This window comes from Ambystoma mexicanum, chromosome 1q, assembly GCF_040938575.1.
Source record: "Ambystoma mexicanum isolate Mex_15411 chromosome 1q, UKY_AmexF1_1, whole genome shotgun sequence".
Taxonomy (NCBI): domain Eukaryota; kingdom Metazoa; phylum Chordata; class Amphibia; order Caudata; family Ambystomatidae; genus Ambystoma; species Ambystoma mexicanum.
This window is the reverse complement of record NC_090922.1, coordinates 639,703,588-639,723,269: the sequence shown is the minus strand read 5'-3', so window position 1 is coordinate 639,723,269 and position 19,682 is coordinate 639,703,588. Positions and strand designations below refer to the sequence as shown.

General features: G+C 47.4%; 1 protein-coding gene across 4 annotated transcripts in view; it reads left to right on the top strand.

Moving 5' to 3' along the window:
- Positions 1 to 19,682, top strand: part of CAMSAP2 (calmodulin regulated spectrin associated protein family member 2) — an 820,267-nt gene that overhangs the window by 673,187 nt on the left and 127,398 nt on the right. For all 4 annotated transcript variants that reach the window (XM_069641228.1, XM_069641227.1, XM_069641226.1 and 1 more), the window contains 2 exons: positions 8,748 to 8,817; positions 9,003 to 11,211. In XM_069641228.1, the coding sequence (XP_069497329.1) occupies positions 8,748 to 8,817; positions 9,003 to 11,211 (2,279 nt within the window). The remainder of the gene's footprint in view (positions 1 to 8,747; positions 8,818 to 9,002; positions 11,212 to 19,682) is intronic.

Genomic DNA, 19,682 nt, shown 5'->3' with positions numbered 1-19,682 from the left:
GGCACCCCAGGAGGGAAGCCAAAGTTTGACCCGAGAGGGGCTTCCCACCCCCCGCCAGGGTCGCTGCGGTCTGGACGGCGGGGCACAGGGAAGCACCAGATGAACTGGCGGGAATCCTTGCAGGGATACCGCTTCCAGGAGATTGCAAGGGGCAACAGAGGTACGAGCCTTAAAAGAACTATGGCCTAGTCGGAAGACGCAGCTCAACGGCAATGGAAAGGGGGCTTCGCCTCGATCTTGCAGGAAATCAGGGACATGCGCTCCGACATTGCCCAGAAATTCGAAAAAATGGACCAAAGGGTGGACAAGGTCGAGGACAGACTGTTACAGGTCGAGACCAACCAATCGACATCAGCGTCCCAAGATATACAAATAGGCATGAGGCTAGAGGCCCTGGAGAAGAGGGACGAGGAAAGGGACCGGCAGATGGACGATTTTGAAAACAGGGAGAGGAGGAACAACCTCAGAATCTTTGGGGTGCCTAAAATGGAAGGGGAAACGGAGAGGGACGTCACCCGAGCGGTGCGGGATATCATCACCCTCCTGTTTGCAGAAGAGATGACAACGGAGCTCACATTCGACAGAGTGCACAGGGCTGGGGGCAGAGCGGGGGGCCCCCGGTCGATTTTGGTCCGGTTCCACTAGTACTCGGAAAAGACAAAAGTGCTGGAGGAGGCCGGAAAGGCCCGAGAAATCACCTACAATAATGCCCAGGTCTCAATATATCAGGACCTCTCCGCCTACACGCTGGCCAAGCGTAGAATGTGCCGCCCCCTCACGCAGCTGCTCAAGGAAAAAGGTGTGCGCTACAGATGGGGCTACCCCTTCTCCCTGACTTTCGAATACATGGGGCAACGATCAACCCTGATTACGGAAGAGGACATACGGGGAGCGATTCAAGAGTACGCAGTGGACACAAACCCCCGGAGGGGCCCATCGGGCCGTAGAAGGGCAGACCCAGTGGCCCTGGCTCGTCTGGAGACAGGAGAAGGCGAACTGATGCGAGGAAATTCAGAAAAATGAACACTCCATCACCAATGCCGAACGGAACGACTCAGAGGACTGAGAACGGGGGCGACCCGTTAAGTCCTGGACAGATGTGTGTGGACTCGGAGGTTTTACCATTATCGCCGTCCCTACGAACAGCAAGTATATAGGGTTCATAGATGGGACGCAGCCGCGGAAGGACATGGGGGGGCTCAAGGTGATGAGTATCTTACGCGGATTGCCTGGCCGAGGTGGGCAGGCTGGTGGTTCGGCCAAAAGCCAGCAATGGCGTAACTAATTGGCTGGACGCCGGGGAGGTGGAAGGGGGTATACACGAAAGTTGGGGTTGTTCAGTTAGGGTTTGGGAAACTGGGGCAGTTGGGGATTTGTTTCAGGCCCACCCGGGGGAGGGGAGGGGGGAGAAGGGGCGCATGAAGCAAAACTAAGGGAGCACGCAAGGAAGAGCAATGTGAAGATGTTGACCGAGAGGGAGGAAAATCTAGATTATGGCTGAGAGTCTGCCTGCCCTGGGAGTGGGTTCCCTCAACGTACGGGGCTTAAACACCCCCACAAAGAGATCCCTGGTCTGTAGGGAGTTTAGACGGGCCAACCTTGACTTTCTCTTCTTGCAAGAGACTCGCTGGCCACGGGGGAAAGAGCCCAAATTGCGGGGAGGAGGAATTGGGGAGGTCTTCAGTGCATCCCACAAGGGCAAAAAGAGAGGGGTGGCCATCTTTCTAGCGAGGAATGTTGGCTTCGAGAAAGAAGCCAGACTGAAAGACCCAGGGGGCCGCTACTTGCTAGTAAGGGGGTCCCTGCAGGGGGCCCCACTCACCCTGGCCGTCATCTATGGCCCAAACGAAGGCCAAATTCAATATTGGGAGGAGGTGAGGGACAAACTGGAGTCTTTTGTCCATGGCACGGTGGTGGTGGGGGGGACTTCAACATGGTCCTGGACCCAACCCGGGACAGGAAACGAGCTGGCCCCTCCAGGGCGGCAGACGAGACCATGGCACAAAACTTCCAAAGGGTCAACTCAGAATTGGGCCTGGTGGACACGGTCCCGACCCCTAGAACGGATGCCCCCTCTTTCACATATTACTCAGCCATCCACACGTCATTTTCCAGGATAGACTACATCTTGGTGGACGAGACCCTGTACTCATTCATCACTGGCCACAAGGTTGACCCCGTCCCCTGGTCCGACCACGACCTGGTCCGAGTCACCATAGCAAGGGGAGGTCTAAGCAATCGCAGGGGAAGATGGAAGTGTAACAACTCCCTGCTGAAGGATGAGGTCCTAGCACAGGAGGTACTCGACGCCATTACGGAATTCTTTGAGCTCAATGATAACGGGGAGGTAGGTTCGCACACCCTATGGGACGCTTTCAAGGCAACCCTATGGGGAGTTCTGATCAAAATGGGAACCTAGAAAAAAAGGGAAAGGCAAGCCCAGGAGAGGTATCTGAGGGAGAAAATCACCCAACTCCAGCCGGGGGACCTCCCAGGGAACCCTTAGACCGCGATCAGGTAGCCGCCCTGGACGACTATAGGCTCCAGTTGAAAGATCTCCTCCTTCACAAAATAGAGAGAAGTCTTCAACTGATTAAGCAAAAGTATTATGAAAAGGGGATAGGGCGGACAGGATTCTGGCCTGGAAACTGAGGGAGGTACAGAGAAGCAGAATGGTGAAAGCAGTAAAGAACGAGACGGGGGAGGTGGGCTATGACATACCCCACATTGGAGAGGCCTTCCGCCGATACTATGAAAACCTATACTCATCAGAATATAGTGGGGATGAGGTGGAGATCGAGGGGTTCCTGAACTCTATACAGATCCCAGCCCTGACCAGGGAGATGGCGGAGGGGTTGGATGGTCCGGTGACCGAGGATGAGCTGGAACGCGTGATCAGTAGAATGAAGGTGAGCACTTCCCCGGGCGAGGATGGCTATACAGTCTTATTCTATAAAAGGTTTTGTTCGACCCTTGCCCCACCTTTGGTAAAGGTGTTTAATGCGGTGTTGGAGGGAGGGTCTCTCCCGGACTCCATGATGGAGGCAATTATTGTGGTGCTCCCCAAGGACGGCAGGGACCCCTCGGAGTGTTCCTCTTACTGCTCAATATCTTTGTTGAATATTGACGTAAAGATCCTAGCTAAAGTAATTGGGAGGCGGATGGAGGAGATCCTGCCGAAATTGGTCCACGGAGACCAAGTGGGGTTTATAAGGGGAAGACAGGGGTCAGACAACATCCGTAAAACCATAGATTTGTTTCACTATGCCCAGGTGTCGGACATAGACGCGAGTGTCCTGTCCCTGGACTCGGAGAAGGCGTTCGACAGGGTTGAATGGAGATTCATGGACTCACATTCCAGAAAATGGGCTTTGGGACACACATCAGGGATTGGGTGGCTGCGCAATACAGGGCCCCGAAGGCTAGGGTTCAAGTGAATGGCAGGTTGTCAGGTCCGTTCCCCCTTTCGCAGGGAACAAGGCAGGGATGTCCACTATCCCCTTTAATTTATGTCCTCACAATGGAACCCCTGGCCATAGCAGTCAGAGCACACCCAGACATCAAGGGGATTAGGAGAGGCGAAGTAGAATTCAAGCTTTCCCTGTTCGCGATGATATTTTGGCTTACCTGGTGGACCCGGGATCCTCGCTCCCCCCCTCCTGTCCCTGATGGCCACATTTGGGCACTTCTCGGGGCTAAAGATTAACGCATCTAAATCAGTCCTGCTCCCCATGAGAACTCGGGACCTGGGCTTAGACTCCTTGGACAGGCTAGAAGCGATAACAGTGGGGAAGGTCTCTATCCGATACCTGGGTGTCCTCCTCACCAGGGACCTACCCAATCTCGCCCCTACCAATTACGACCCCGTTATGGAGGGGGTCACCTCCGATCTAAGGAGATGGGGCTCAATGATTCTTTCCTGGTACGGCCGCAGGACGGCAGTGAAGATGAATATACTCCCGCGTTTACTGTATCTCTTTACAGCTCTCCCAACTAGCGTCCCCGACCAAACCTTCAGGGTCCTTCAGAACGCGGTGCGTGAGTTTATTTGGCAGGGCAGGACCCCGAGGACTGGAAAGGCCGTCCTGACCTTACCAAGGGAGGAGGGAGGGCTTGGGCTGCCAGACTTCCAACTTTACTACCGCGCTGCCCAGTTGCGCGTCCTCCTGGAACACATGAAAGAGGGGATGCGTACATACTGGTCATACTTGGAAGACATGGACGCCCACCCACTTAAAGTTCGAGACCTCCTATGGGCCCCACGCAGTTTCATCCCGAACAGACTCAAATCCCACCCAACATTGGGAGTTCTCTGGGCAATTTGGAGGATAGGCCCCCAGACGGCACACCTAACGTCGTGGCCGTCCCCGATGTCATCACTCTGGGATCACCCCCTCAAACTGGGAAGCAGGGGGTTCCGCAACGCACAGTCCTGGTCCGATTCGGGAATGGAGTGGGCGGGGCAGATGTTTAAGGAAGGGGAATTCCTACCATATGGGGAATTGAGAGACGCTCTCGGGCAGGGGTCACTCTCTATATTCGAATACCTCGGCTTGAAGGGTATCCTATGCGACCAATCATGGGGCCAAAACTTGAAGAGACAGCTGACCCCCTTTGAGAAACTACTTGACACAGCGACCTCTAGGGAAGGGAGCGGTATCAGGGATGTATAAAATCCTGAACACTGTTAACTTGTGGGTGAGGAGGGGTTTCTGCACTTTTTGGAACGATTTGGCTGGGGAGGAGATTTCGGAGGACGCCTGGTCAAGGATATTCAAAATAGCTTTCCATGGGAATTTATTCACTGCGGACATGGAACACAACTTCAAGATTTTACAGGGGTGGCACAGAGATCCCGCAAAGTTGTCGAAAATGTTCCCGGGAGTGTCCCCCGCCTGCCCAAGGGGATGTGACCAGGCTGGAACGAGGGGGCACATGTGGTGGCACTGCCCGAAAGTACAGGGATACTGGGAGAAGATAAGGGGCTGGATCGCTGAAGTCTGAGGACCTACTCCCCCAGAACCCTCTGACTATGTTGCTGGACCTCCCTCCGGAGGACACAGACACATACAGGTACCCAAGAATGTGGGAACCAATGTTGAGGGCGGGGAGGGTGACCCTGGCCCAGAAATGGAAGAGCCCGGAGACCCCCTCGAAGGAGGACTGGCTACAAAAGGTAAAAAATATGTTCTTGATGGATAAATTAACGGCAATGATGAACAATGATTCAGGCTCATTCCAAGCAAACTGGTACGGGGTGCAGCAGACCTGGGGATGGGATGTCCACTGATCCACAGGGAGGAAACAAGGATGGAACGGGCGCCCACGGCCCGGGGGACGGCGGATGAAATATAGCCATACATGAAGTCAACGATCACGCTCTTTCCCGAGCTCCGGACATACAGAGCTCTCAACGCGACTCCCCAAAAATAGGGTTCAACTGGGACTAAGTTACTTGGGGGGAGGGCTCGTATTGGGGTGGCGGGGGGGGCATTGGGCCAGTCACTTGTATACCCTTTGAAAATGCATTGAGCCGGTTTGTTACATTAAGAAAATGTTAATAAAACCAAAGTTAAAAAAAAAGAATGTGAAGTTCCAGAGAGATGCTGAAGCCTTGAATGGGGAACCGAAACTCCTAAAGCATATTGAGCCGGTTATCAGCTGATCAGTAGTCCATGAGGACTTTCAGGCAGGCAACAAGGCCCTTCAGGTAGGCCATTAGACTTTCCTCCTAACATTTTGGTGGAAGGTATCTATAACCAACATGTCCACCAAACAGCTGAGCGAAAAGGTGGGAAGAGTGAGATGGCTCTCTCCTTAGCTAAGGAAGGAAACAGAAAATAGAGATTGGTGATCTTTTCAGAACAGCAACTACCCTACTACCCAAAAGAAGTAAGAACAAGAGAAAACGAGACTGGATAGATAGGGAGGACTATCCCCCTTCTACCTTAACAAGTCCGTAAGCCACAATGTGCCAAGACATAAAAGTTGTTCCTCAAAAGAAGTGCAAAAAACATTAACAGTCCACAGTCTGAGACCAGGTGAACCTCAATCAGTCCCATAAAACAAGGTTGGTGTCGGCCGTAGTTCACAAATCGCTTAATCCAGGAAACCAAGGGAGACAGCAAGACCAGAAGGCTAAATCTCACAGGGGCAATCCACACATGTTTCAAAGTCAATCAGGCAAAAAGTGAAGAACACTAGGCAGAGTAGAAAACTCCTGACATGCTGCTTACAGGCAAAGACGTCAGTTGGGTAGCTTGTAGTGGTTGTGAGAAAACACCTTATTTCTAGGTTGCTTGTTGCCCTGTCCAAATCGTAGTGCCATTAATTAGGCACACAGAAACGTGTTAACGTTACGGGTAACTGCACCCATGGGAACTGTGAATATAGTGGACACAGATACCTTTCTGCATACATAATACAAGTAAAGATCAAGAGAAACATTGCATTCCAAGCCTTGTGTCAGACTTCCTAATGCATATTGAGTAAGTGAAAATAAAGGAACACTTTACCTGCTGAAACATGGAGTCAAGGCTTCTACATTAAATTGCCTACGTGAAACTATCAACGGTCAACATGGAGAAATACACTAGAGGCCCCTGAACACGCAGGAAAATGCCACCTGACAATTTGACCATGACTTATCTAATGTTATTTTTAAACTATAATCACTGCTTAAACTCATAATGTTGTCCATTCTGCCCAAGTCCTAAGAGCTAGACCCCAGAACCACTGTGCTGGCAACTCTATGAAGGTGAAGTAAATCAGATAGCCCCAAAATCTGAAGATGTCTGAGAAGAGAAATTTGGGGACCAGAGCTCCATTTGAAGGAAACAGAGAATTACTGTTAAAAAGACTGAGGTCTTACTCCGGTAGAACCAGAAAATAACGCCCTGATGCATCAAATGCTACACATTAACAATAGCCAAGGTGTGATACCAAGTCTTTACAAACAAGTTAAGGACAGGAAGAAACTCCCATAACTAGCTGTAAAGGCGGAATGGGTGCGAGACATGGGGAGAGAGATACCTGATGAACAGTGGGTAAAGATATGGGAACAAACTCGTAAGGTATCAAGAAACGCCGGGTACAGACTCATACAGTATCATTTCACCCACAGAGTATATATATGACACCATCCAGACTTCACATGATCAATCCACAGCACCCTCACACTTGTCCGAGATGTAAGGAGGCCACAGCGGGCTTCTGGCATAAGATGTGGGATTGCCAGATAATCAGAGCATTTTGGGAAGAGGTTGTGAGTAAGACTAATACCCGGGCCAACAGTAACTATATGTGCTCACCTGAAATGTGTTTGTGGGGGATACTACCAGGAAGGTAGCAAACAAAATCCAAAAGGGAAAAGGCAGCCTTTTTACTTATGCTAGCAAAACGTAGAATTGCAATCTCATGGCAAAGGGTCCATCGATTCAACTGTGGCTGAAAGACATATATCGCTGGGGGATGGCAGAGATGGAGTTACTCAGGGATCAAACCTTGGCAGACGCAGATGCGGGTAGTAGTATGCACTGGGAACAAATGTTGAATTAACTGATGAACAACCCCGTCTTGCGCCCCCTGTGAAGGGAGAGGCAAAGGGACTGATTTGTTGTGGGGCATAAGGTGAGCTCCAAAGGGGACCATACAAGATACAGAGATGTTGATCTGTATCATTGTTGTTGAGATGGCCACTTGCCCCTATGAGGTAAACAGGGGTAAAAAGAGTTAACTCCGAACTTTGGATGGATATAGTTAAGGTACCCGCACCACTAAATTTGAGCCGACACCCACACCTGTGAAGTAAACAGTTGTAAAGACCTTTTTATTTTATAACTTGAACAAGAACAATTATTGGTATGTCAAATCCTCAATCCACAGAACATGTTGAGAAATATGCAATGCCTAGAAATAATAGATGCACCGTGTTAGTGTGTGTACACTCATAGCAATGTATAATGTTGAATGCTGTAACTACTCTATCAATAAACAAATTTAAATACAAAACAAAATACTGCAATCTTGATAATCGGGAATATTGAAGATTATCATTGAGACTGAGAATCCCGACCAGCGCTGAAACCAATTATTTGTATAAAAGTATTTTCACTTCAATCTGTTTAGTTGGTTTGTAGTCGATTAGTAAGACTCTGGCCCTTATTACGAGCATGGCGGTCTGGGAAGTACAGTACCGTTTCACCCGCCAGGTTTTTCCTGGCGAGTGTAATGGCACCCGCGAGCAGAGCACGTCAGATGCACCGGCACATGCAGAGTTGTGCCGGTGCATCCGACGTCCCCATCCCCATTCAGCCCTATGGGATGAGGAGGCCCTTGATTCCGGCACCCGAAAATGGGTAAGTACCGGGTCCGCCTAACTCGGCATGACCCGGTTCTTGCCCATTCACGGGTGCCGGAAAAAATGTAACTCTGGCGGGAGCCATGCCGTTTATAACAGTACGGCTACCGCCAGTGTTGTAATGAGGCCCTCTGTCACAATACATATGGGTGAAAGCAGAGTGACCGCTGGCATAGCAAGCAGTGAGCATCCCCACATCAGAAATATTTCAATGAGCTGTAAGGCCTCTGTTACTTGCTGCACCTATTATAGCTTACGTAAACTCTAAAATAGCTGCGTTTCAACGTGCTGTGGCTTGATATCAGTCTGTGGCATCATCTTTTAAAATGTGTTCATCTTTGAATGCTCTGTCATAATTTGTCTCATTGTTACTTTTGTTTTCTTCTAGGAGCCATTAAAAGGTCCACTTCTATGTCTTATGTTGATGGATACGTAGGAACTTGGCCCAAAGAAAAAAGGTGATTTAATAGTGATTTTCAATTAGACCCTGTCTATTGATCTTATTTTCTTTTATAATCTAATTCAAATGTCTGCATAGTAAAGTACATTTCCCCAATGTGTATTCAAAATTGTAAAATTGTAAGCACTTCAACATATATCTTGCTGTAAGAAATCCATTGTTTTCTTATATTTTTCTGTTTAGATCCTCTGTCCATGGTGTTTCTTTTGACATTTCTTTTGACAAAGATAACATTATACATATATCGACACCACATAGACCAATGACGAGATCCATCAGCAATGAAGGTCTCAGCTCAAACATCAATCGCATTCCAAGGCCTATTCGTAAACATCTTTCATTCCAGCCTGTAAATGGACAAAGTGACTCTGAAAGCATTGACGAAGAGAGGAACCCAGCAACTCTCAATGAAGCAATGGAAAGTGGTTTCCATAACGCGAAACCGATAAGCGCAAATGAGAGTGGCCCCTACAGGCTTCCAAATGGACCTCTGCAAAATGCAAGGGCAGTGATTGACGAATTTGATGACAATCAAAACGAAACGCCAAGTATTGAAGAAGCTTTGCAGTTAATCCATGAGCCGGAAAAGCATTCCCGCATTACGCCGACAGAGGAAATACCAAATGGATTTTTCCTGCACAGTCCGGAAATAAGCCTCCTCAATTCCAATATCAAAAGCCTCCATGATCTCACTTCTGGCAGTCTTGACATTCTTGCTGACACAAAAGGTGGCCTCAGTCCTGTAACAGATGACACTGGAATACATATTGCATCAGATGATATTCCAGAGACTATGGATGAGGATTACTCTTTGAAAGATTACACTGTGAGCATGGACTCAGACATGGATGAACCATCCCGGTTTCATCAAGAGAATGAAATCCGAGCAAACTACCACAGGGAGCAGTTAAGCCCATGTCCCAGTTCTGTAAGTGTCAAGTCGCAGGCAGGCAGCAGTGCGTCATCAAGCTCCGATGTCAAGATGACCAGTTTTGCTGAGCAGAAATTGAGGAAATTGAGCCATGTCGATGGACGAAGCAGCGGAAGCAGCTCTCAGAAAACTACTCCAGAGGGATCGGAGCTCAACATTCCCCATGTGGTTGCTTGGGGTCTAATACCAGAGGAGGAGACTCCTCCGCCAGAAAGAGACACAACCCAGCTGCTGCCCTCTGAAATGGTCCATCTCAGGATGAAATTGGAGGAAAAGCGGCGAGCCATTGAAGCACAGAAAAAGAAGGTGGAAGCTGCTTTCACAAGGCAGAGACAGAAAATGGGGAGAACAGCATTTCTTAGCGTGGTGAAAAAGAAAGGCGACAATATATCACCTCTTCGGGAAGAAGCAGGTGGGCCTCAAAGTAAAAAAGATGCATCTGACTTAAGTAGATTGAAACTATTGGGAGAAAAAGAATCTGAGATAACACCCAGCCAGAAAAATAGTAGCTATGCTATGGAAAGTGGAGAAAGTGTCCAGATTAAATGGCCAAAGTCCCCTACCACAGCCGTTGAAGCTGAAAAGCAATGGGGCTTGGCAAGCCCGACTGAAGAAACATTAAGCGAAGGAGAGCTTGGAGAATACACAAAATCCATTGAAAAGCTCAATTCTTCTCTCAATTTGTTGCAACAAGAAATGCAACGCTTAGCCCTGCAGCAAGATGTCTTAATGCAGATGAGGGAGCAACAGCAGTCCTGGGTGATCTCCCCCCCACAGCCCTCTCCTCAGAAACATATCAGAGAGCTCAAGGCAACCATGAAGCCCACGGGATCGGTGTCCCCAGTACAGTCATTTACAGTAGAGTCCCCACGACCCGTTCACCGATCTCCACAAATTTCTAACAGGAAGACTGTATCTTTCCCACCCAAACTTCAAAGGACTCCAAGGCCAAATGAACTGAAATTGTCACCTTTGAACCGTACTTTGACTCCGCCACAGTCTGTGGATAGCCTCCCACGCCTCAGAAGATTTTCTCCAAGTCAGACGCAGACACGATCATATGTTTATTTTGGAGATGATAGTTCTGTGCATGAATCTGAATCAAAGGAGAGTCCAATAGAAGATGGACAGTGTATGGATGAGATAGCGGATGTTGAGTCAAGAAAAGAAATGGCATTTGAGCAGGATTTGCAAACCTACGAAGCAGAGGCGGTAAGACCCTACGTGTCCACTGTTTCAGAGGTATTAGCTGAACCCATCACAGAAACCGTATGCTTGACACTGAATAAAGATCGGAGGAGTTTCCCTGGTTTTTCAAGTCCTAAGAACGCCAATCTAATCGAAGTTTCCCTTTCGGACTTGAAACCACTAGATGTCGTGTCACTTGAGGAAAATGAGGAGGAAAGTGAGCGAGAGCGTTTAGACGAGGACCAAAAGGTGTGCTGTGGATTCTTTTTTAAGGTAGGATTTTACACAAATCCATTTAGACTGTGTTGAAACTTCTTTGAACTCTCATTCCCTTAGTACAGGCTGAGAATCATTTGTATTTCTTGCTGTTCTTTCCGAAGATTCGCCTGTTATCGCTGGGCTGTTAGCACTTATACCAAAGCTCCATGAAAACAGAATTTTCGTTAAATAACACAAATTCATGACTGCTCATGCACCCAGATGCAGTGACCAACAAAGGGACAGGGTCAGTGTTAGTACTCGGGGTTGGTCATCTACATAAATCCTTGCCACAGAAATCCTACATTTTGAGGGAGCCCATCTGCCCCCCAGGGGCAAATCCACACCGTATAAACTTAATTTGACTGAGTAGCATACAAAATGTTTGCTTTTAGTTTCCTTTTATTTTTTTTATAAATCCGTGGATGCCACCGTTGTAACTGCTTAACTCTTACAATTTTTAGCAGAATACCTTGCTTTGCAGTAGTGATATCACTGGTATCAACCTCACAGTGGAGGTCATTTGATGCAGATGGAGGCATAATTTACAAACTATTGTATTTTCATGCTTTTTCTGCACAGAGCTGGGGATTTGTGCGTGACGTCTGCATTCACCCCTACTCATGAAGCAAGTGCACCTCGACCTGCATTGATTTTAATGCGGGCAAAGAGGGTGGAATCTTAAAGGAATTCTGCCTGCTGTCCTGTGCTGCAAGAAAACAGACTGAATCCATTGGAATTCATTGAAATGGTGTCAGCAATTTTATTTTATTTATTTATTTCATTTATATAGCGCGCAAGCAGCCCAGGGGCATTGTGGCGCTGTTACTTGTAGGGGAACTTAGTTACAGGTACAGGTACAGGTTGTGCCATGGGTTACAGTAAGGCAAGATCCTGTGTTAAGCGATAAGGAGTATCATACACCATAATACATCAACACCATAGTACATCATACATGTTAGTCATGAAGGTTTAAACATGTGGGGTTGGTTAGGTGAACAAGGTAGTTTTCATGGCTTTGCGGAAGGCAATTAATGAGGGTTCAGCTCGCAGAGAGGTGGGCAGGGTGTTCCAATGTAAAGCAGCAAGGTAGGGGAAGCTGGCGCCACCTGCTCTAGCTCTTTTTACCCTAGGTACGGAGAGCATATTGGCATAGGGTGTCCTGGTAGGTCTAGTGGAGGCGGCCGGGTGGATTCTCTGGGATAGGTACGCTGGGGCTGAGAGGTGGATGCATTTGTGGGTGATGCTTAACGCTTTGAATAAAATCCTTTCCTTTATGGGGAGCCAGTGGGATGCTTTTCTGGCAGCAGTGATGTGTTCTCTCTTGGCAATGCCTTGTGCAGCACGCAGGGCGCTGTTCTGGATTACTTGCAGCTTCTCGAGGTTTTTGTTAGAGGTCCCTAGAAAGAGAACATTACAGTAGTCTAGCCGGGAACCAGTTATGGCTCTGGCTATGTTGGTGCAAGTGTCTTTGGACAGAAACGGCCTGATTGCGTTGAGGAGTTTTGCATGGTAAGCCGCAGAGGAGGCGATTGCATTTACTTGTCTTGTCATGGACAAGTTGGAGTCAATATAGACCCCTAGTGTTTTTACTGTGTCCAGTACTGGAATTCTGATTTAGTCAATGATAAAGTGACTAAACTGGGCGTCAAGTTTCTTGAGGGTGTCTGGGGAACTACGAGTAGGAGCTCAGTTTTGTCGGAGTTAAGGCAAAGGCCGTTGATGGCCATCCACATTTGGATTGTGTTATATATGTTGTTGAGAGTTGCGCAGTCAGTGTCATAGTCACCTGTTAATGTGAGAAAGATCTGAGTGTCGTCGGCGTAGTTGGTGTATGAGATGCCCATGGCGTTGAGGATGAGGAAGAGGGGGCGGGTAAAGATGTTGTATAGGGTAGGGGAAAGGCAGGAGCCTTGGGGCACACCACATAGCATGATGGTGGGTGACGCAGTGGCTAGGTCAGAGAAGACCTGCATGGTCGTGCCTTGGAGGAAGGAGGTGATCCATGTGGTAGCTTCTTGGGAGAAGTTGGCTGTGGAGGTGAGGTGATGGCAAAGGATGTCGTGATCTACAAGATCGAAAGCTGCAGAGAGGTCGAGGAGGAGGAGCAGGACAGGTTTGCCTTGGTCCCTTGCGTCATCCATTTGGTTTTTGAGGTCGAGTAGGGCGGTTTCTGCCCCGTGTCTAGGCCTAAAGCCAGATTGTCTTAGTCCTAGGAGGTTATGCTCTTGGAGGAAGTGCTGGACCTGCAGGTAGGCTGCCTTGTCTAGAATCTTGAGGAGGAATGGGACTGTGGTTATGGGGCGGTAGTTGTTCGGGGAGGTGGGGTCAAGTGTCGGTTTTTTTATGAGAGGTCGGACCCATGCTTCCTTGAGGCATGAGGGGACTTTCCCCGTGATGAAGGAAGCATTGACGAAGGCGGTTAGGAAAGGGGCAAGGGTGTCTGCGCAGTCTTTGATGATGGAGGCGGGGCAGGGGTCTCCTTTGCAATTGGATGGTTTGATATTTTTCATGATGTTGATCGTCTTTCTCCTGAATGGTTTTGAATGAGAAGGTAGGGGGGGGGCCTCTGTGGCTGAGGAGAGGGGGGGATTGGTGGGGGGGTAGTGGGGTAGGGAGCGCTAGTTTGGTATTCAGAATTTTGGTTTGGAGAGAGCTGATCTTGTTTCGCATGGCTGTTTGGATGTCATTGCACCATGCTTTATCTTTGAAGTTTTGGGGGGTGGGTGTAGGGGTCTCAAGTTCCCTGAATATGGCGAACATTTCCTTGGAGTTTGATTTGGCCTCAGAGATTCTATCTTCAAAGGATTTGGCTTTGGCTTTTATGATGGCTTTCTTATAATCATTTGCAAGGGATTTGAAGTTGAGTTTGTCTTTATCATCACGGGATGATTGCCATTGGGCTAATGCTGCTCGTTTGTCAGTGCGCAATTTGAGAAGGTCTTGGGTGAACCAAGCATTGGTGTGGCTGGTAGGTTTGGTTTTGCGCGGTTTAAGTGGGGCGATAGCATTGATTGCTGCCGAGATAGCAGTCGTAATTCTTGGCAAGAGTTTCTGGGTCGTTGGAGAAGGGGGGTCTAAAGGCAGGTCCCTGTAGGAAGGGTAAGAGTCTTTCTTTGGTTAGTTGGCGGCCACTTCTTGTGAGGGCTGGTGGTAAGGGTTGGGGGAGGAGGGATGGGGTGGCGGTGGGGATGTTGAAGGTGATGGTGTGGTGGTCGGACCACGGGGTGGGGGTATTGCCTGTGACTGTGAGGGGGCAGTTGTGATGGGCTATCCAGTCTAATGATCTGCCTAGGGCATGAGTGGGGTCTGTGATGGTGTTGGCGAATCCTAGAGTGGCTAGAGCTGCGTCAAGTGATTTGGCAGCAGGGGCTTTGGTGTCATTTAAGCCTAGGTTGATGTCACCGAGGAGAATGGCTTTGGATGACTTTTTTAGGTTGTCAGCCAGGAGGTGGGTGAGGGAGGCCTGAAAGTCTCCCAAGGGGCCTGGTGGCCGATAGATGAGGTGTAGGGTGATGGTGCAGTGGTGTGAGATAGTGAGTTTCAATTGAAGGTAGTCACTGTTGTTGATAGTTTTGTCTACTTTTCTGATGGTGATTGAGTCTTTGGCTATGAGGGCGACACCGCCTCCTGTGGTCAGGCGATCTTGTCTCGTGATGGCATAGCCTTGTGGGAGAGCGAGGGATGGAGCGGGGCCTGAGGCTTCATGTAGCCAGGTCTCAGTGACCATTAGAAGATCTAGATCTAGGGTGGTGATGAGGTCGTGGATGTCTAGGGCGTGAGCATTGATGGATCGGGCGTTGATGAGGGCACATTTGAGGTGGGGTTCAGGGGTGGCATTGGTGGTAATGGATCGCATGGTTGTGGTAGAGGAATTGCACATTGCGGTATTCACATTCAAAGTAGTGGGGGGCACATTTTCTGGGGTCCTAGACAATACATGGATAATGTTACCTGTCCCTTCTGTGCTGCCATTAGCAGTGCAGGTTCTTACCGCTCTAGCTTAGCTGCACTGGGTCTTTACTACTCTACCTATGACAGTGTGGAAGAGACAGTAATTCTGGTTAGTGAGTGGGCCGGGAAGGGGGACGAGATGCGAAGGAACCTGGTGAGGGTGGGAACATAAGTGACATGGAGGATGAGGGCACAGGCCTCCAGGAGGAACGGCAGTGAGTGGGCAACATCTGTAATTGGGGATAACGTTAGGACCCCCCTCCGATTGGATTGTGGCCTACGTACGCAGGGAAATGACACCCTTTCAAGGAAAGTGAAAAAGATAGAGTGGAAGTGGGAAGCAGGGCAGAGACATAAGCAGTAAATGCAGCCTGGAAGAAGATGTGTTGCTAAGACCTGGAAGAGGACATTGCAGGCAGCATTTACGATTGTTTTCAAGAATGGGTGTTAATTATATACAGAAAACCAGCTCTGACTATTTTTCTGTATAGAATTAAGACACATTTGTAAAATGAATAAACATTTTACAGGCAGAACTGCTTAAACAAAAGTGTACCAGTAAATGGTAATTGGGGACAACTAAGGGCACCAGACCCTACCGCTCGATACATGTTTGGGAGTACGGGGTTGGTATGGAGGAAATCCCCTCGTCTCCCCAAAGCACATTAATGGGATCTCAGGGGGTTCATCACACTAGCCCCACAGCTTGTTTGAAAGAGGCTCTTAGAAGTGTGGTATATATTCTGCAGAGCCTTTGCAAGCAGACCAACAGTGTTGTGGTTTTTTAGCTGACTGTAAATCCTACCCTTGAAACAATGGCGCCGGTGACACACACCACATACATTTCCAGCGGTCAAGCGAATACAGAGAAAAGCAAAGTAATGCAGGCCCTCTTCCCATGAGCATGTATGCAGGAATTGCAAAATCAAAGTAGTGGATCCACTAGGGAAGTCACTGCTACACACTTGAGTTATTTACCCACTCGCCCACCTACAGATTCCCTGACCAACCCAATTATGCTTCCCAGCTGCCACATGATACTTAACTTTTGGCTCAGACAGAAGAGACAGACAAGTGTATATTAGTTGGGAGAGAAAAGTTGGTAGTGGGCAGTTGGAATAGTGGAGCAGCAGTGGTGAGCAGTGAAGAGTCGAAGAAGATGTTGAAGGCAAAGGAGTTGGAGGTACATGAGCTGGAGTTGCAGGACCAGGAGCAAGAGCAGAAGAGGTATGAGGTGAATATTTAGAGGAGAGGAGAGAACAGAATAGGATTTGGGAAATGAAGAAGTAGTTGACCCATTTGAACCTGAAATAATACTTACGCATCAAGACGCATGAACACTTAAACACAGTACCTGTTCATCGCGCAATTGACCGATGAACAACATTGTGCCCCCCTAGACCCCCTTCTCTTTTGCGAGAGAGGATATAACACGTCTGGAGAGTCGAAGGCAAAGAAATGTCAATGAGGTAAAAAATGGGAGTTGGTGGAGGAGAGAAGTAATAGGAGGTGAGGAAGGAGGAAGGTGGGATGTGTTTTAAAGGTGTATGGACAGTGAAGTTCAACACAAGCCTATCTGTTGTCTGAGAGAAGGGGGAGGAGGAACAAGCGTGTGGCGCAACGTCAAGGAGGTTGGATGATATACACCTCAAGGGCTAATGGCCATACGCATTTACAGGCCCCCAGGCACAAGAGAGCATCAGTTTGGGGAGGAGGGAAGAAAGACAAGCTTGAGTGGTAGGTTCAGGAGCCTACCCAATTCCTGGAAACCCTCCTGACCAAGCTAGCCTCAAGGGGACTTTGTGGAGCCTGCTTACGACAAGCCTCGATCGCCAGCAACAGTGCATAAGATACGTTGGCGAACCACCCAACAAGTAGCCCACCAATGACTTCAGTCATTAAGGATGCTTGTTGCCTAAAGACTAAGTGACACCAGGGAAAGCCTGGCAAAGACTATTGTATCAGAGCGACTACTTGCTGGAAGAGGGAGACAAGTAACATGTAAGTTTGTTGTACCTTTGAATTCACTCTCCCTATAAACACCTGCCAAAGAGGCGACCCGAGGAACCCTACTGCCAGTGGAAAGTTTTATGAGGGTTCCGGGAAACCCTGCAAGAACTTTGAGAGAGAGAAGAATTATTCCAGTGGGGCATCCTGGGAGAGACTGACCAAAGACTTATTTGCTTATTTAAGGTGGCATGGCCAAGTCCACACAATATCTATTGGGGTTTTGTGGAATTGAATATTTACTCTTTGAATTCACTATAGAATGATTTATTTTGGATCCAGTGTGGAAGCCACTGTGGCTAATTATGCTTTCGACTGTGTTCTAATGAACAGGGTTCTTCCAATATTACTGCTGTGGTATATGTTGACACTATTCACTTATGCACTACTCCAGACTTATTCAATATACTGGTTAGATGTTTAGCCATTCACAGTAGTCAGTCTTCTTTGTCTTTGTGAGGGCCTTTCGTTGAAGGTGTGGAAGCACCTGTGAAATCTCCTGTGACACCCAGTGCATGCAGGTAATGGTTATATCCAGGTAAGAGGTCTAAAGCATCATTGGAAAGGCTGTAGGAGACGCAGGAAGCATTGTGATAAACATCATGCTAAAAAGAAGCATAAGGAGGCCATTATTAGTGAAGCCTCTTACGTTACGTTAATTACTAGTGCCGCTCCACAATTCAACATAGTACTGATCCACCATCTGCAATGATGAAAAAGAATAAATGATCTATAGTGTGGGGCCATGGTAAGCAGAAGAGTAATAAAAATGACATCTGCAACTTTTTGGTAAAATGGTCGTCAAATGAAATGGGGGTTCAGGCGGCTTCTAGTGGTCCAAATCCATTACTGCTAACACGGCCTAAACACAACAAACAGGGAAAGGGACATAAAGGGGCCGCATTAACTCGGGGAGCCCTCCTATCTCCACATTGATGGAGAGTCATAATTTTAGCTAGGTATAATAATGAAGCTGGCAATATTGAATACATTTTTAATGAATCGAACAATGCACACAGTCTACTGGCTGCTCTGAACATGACCTCTCAACAGGTAACTATCATAAAGATTAGTATAAAAAAAAAACTGGATTATGGCCAACTCCCTCATCCTACCTTAAAATGTTGTTTTCAAAGAATGAAGAGTGTTTCATAAAGTTTTAGGCTCAGCCGGTGCACATTTTTTAGAAAATGTACAGTGCCATACCCAAAGCAATGGCTAGGTTGGGCACAGGAATTTGGGAATTTAACAACTATTCGAAACTGGACATTTTGGAAAATGGTTATTTAAAGCATATTTTGGGTCTTCTTCTTTCTGCACCAAACTTTGCAGTGCTTGCGTAATTCAACATGCCTTTCATTGAAGACGATCTTGCTTTAGAACCTGTTTTGTTGTGGCTAAGAATATAGACAAATAAGAAATCAACTTTTACAACATCAATCCTAAACCACATTATAGCTTCTGAAGTAACTCTGTCCTCATTGCATTGGCTGAATCATAGCAAAACCATTTTTGCCAATAATGTTCCACCTTCTTATTATTGCGAGCCTCAAACTAGTAGCCATTTCCCTTTAACTAAGATCAAAACTTCTCTAACATTAAAAAGTGTGCTAGACCACCAGGATTACCAGGTTATCTTCTCTGGCCCAAATTCAAATTATTAGTCACAAGAGCTTGCTTTGACATGTTTCAACTCAGAGCTGTTACTGCAACTTGGTCCCTTGCAAATTTGCATAATTGTATTTGTTTACTCTGCGGTGCCACAAAGTAGGACTTGTTAAATCTTCGTTTTTACTGTCCATCTTATGCATCACTTAGCTGATGATTTGTGATTCCTGTGTTAAGGTTGCTAAATCTCAACCAATGTAAACCTGCCCTGTATTACTGGCTATTGGCTGAGACCCTGATAATTACACTATCTCGCCTATGTTTTTAAGAAGACCATTAAAGATTAGGAGCACCTTGATTAAATAATTGTACATTATGGTCCCAGCAGAACAAGTCACGCCTGGGCTGAAATTAGGAGAAAGATTGTTGCCTTCTTTTAATTTTCATGATGTTTTGTCTTTTAATATACATTATCTGTTACTATAGTATTATGTTTTATTACTGTATGCTGTTGGTTTGATGGAATGAATTTCAGAATTAAAGTTTATGAACAGAAACAAATAGCATTTCCTCTTCATCACAATCAGATTTTTTACTATTTTCACAAGTTTGCAGACTTAAGAGTTCTCACGAGCCATGATATGGAACAGATTGAATTTGTGGATCATGGATCATGATGCCCTTTATATTGTTCATGTCCAGTTCCACTTAAAAATCCTGTCATTATGAAAATCATTATCCTGGATGTTTATGACCTTGTTGTCATCGGGGACCACTAGGATGAGGATGTGGAGTTCCATTATATCTGTAATGCTGTCGGTTTGTAGGGCCATGGCTATAATGTGAGAGCTGAGGGTTTGCTTAAGGATTTTACAAATGTTATTATAAATTGCAGTTGCAATTCTGAAGGTAATACA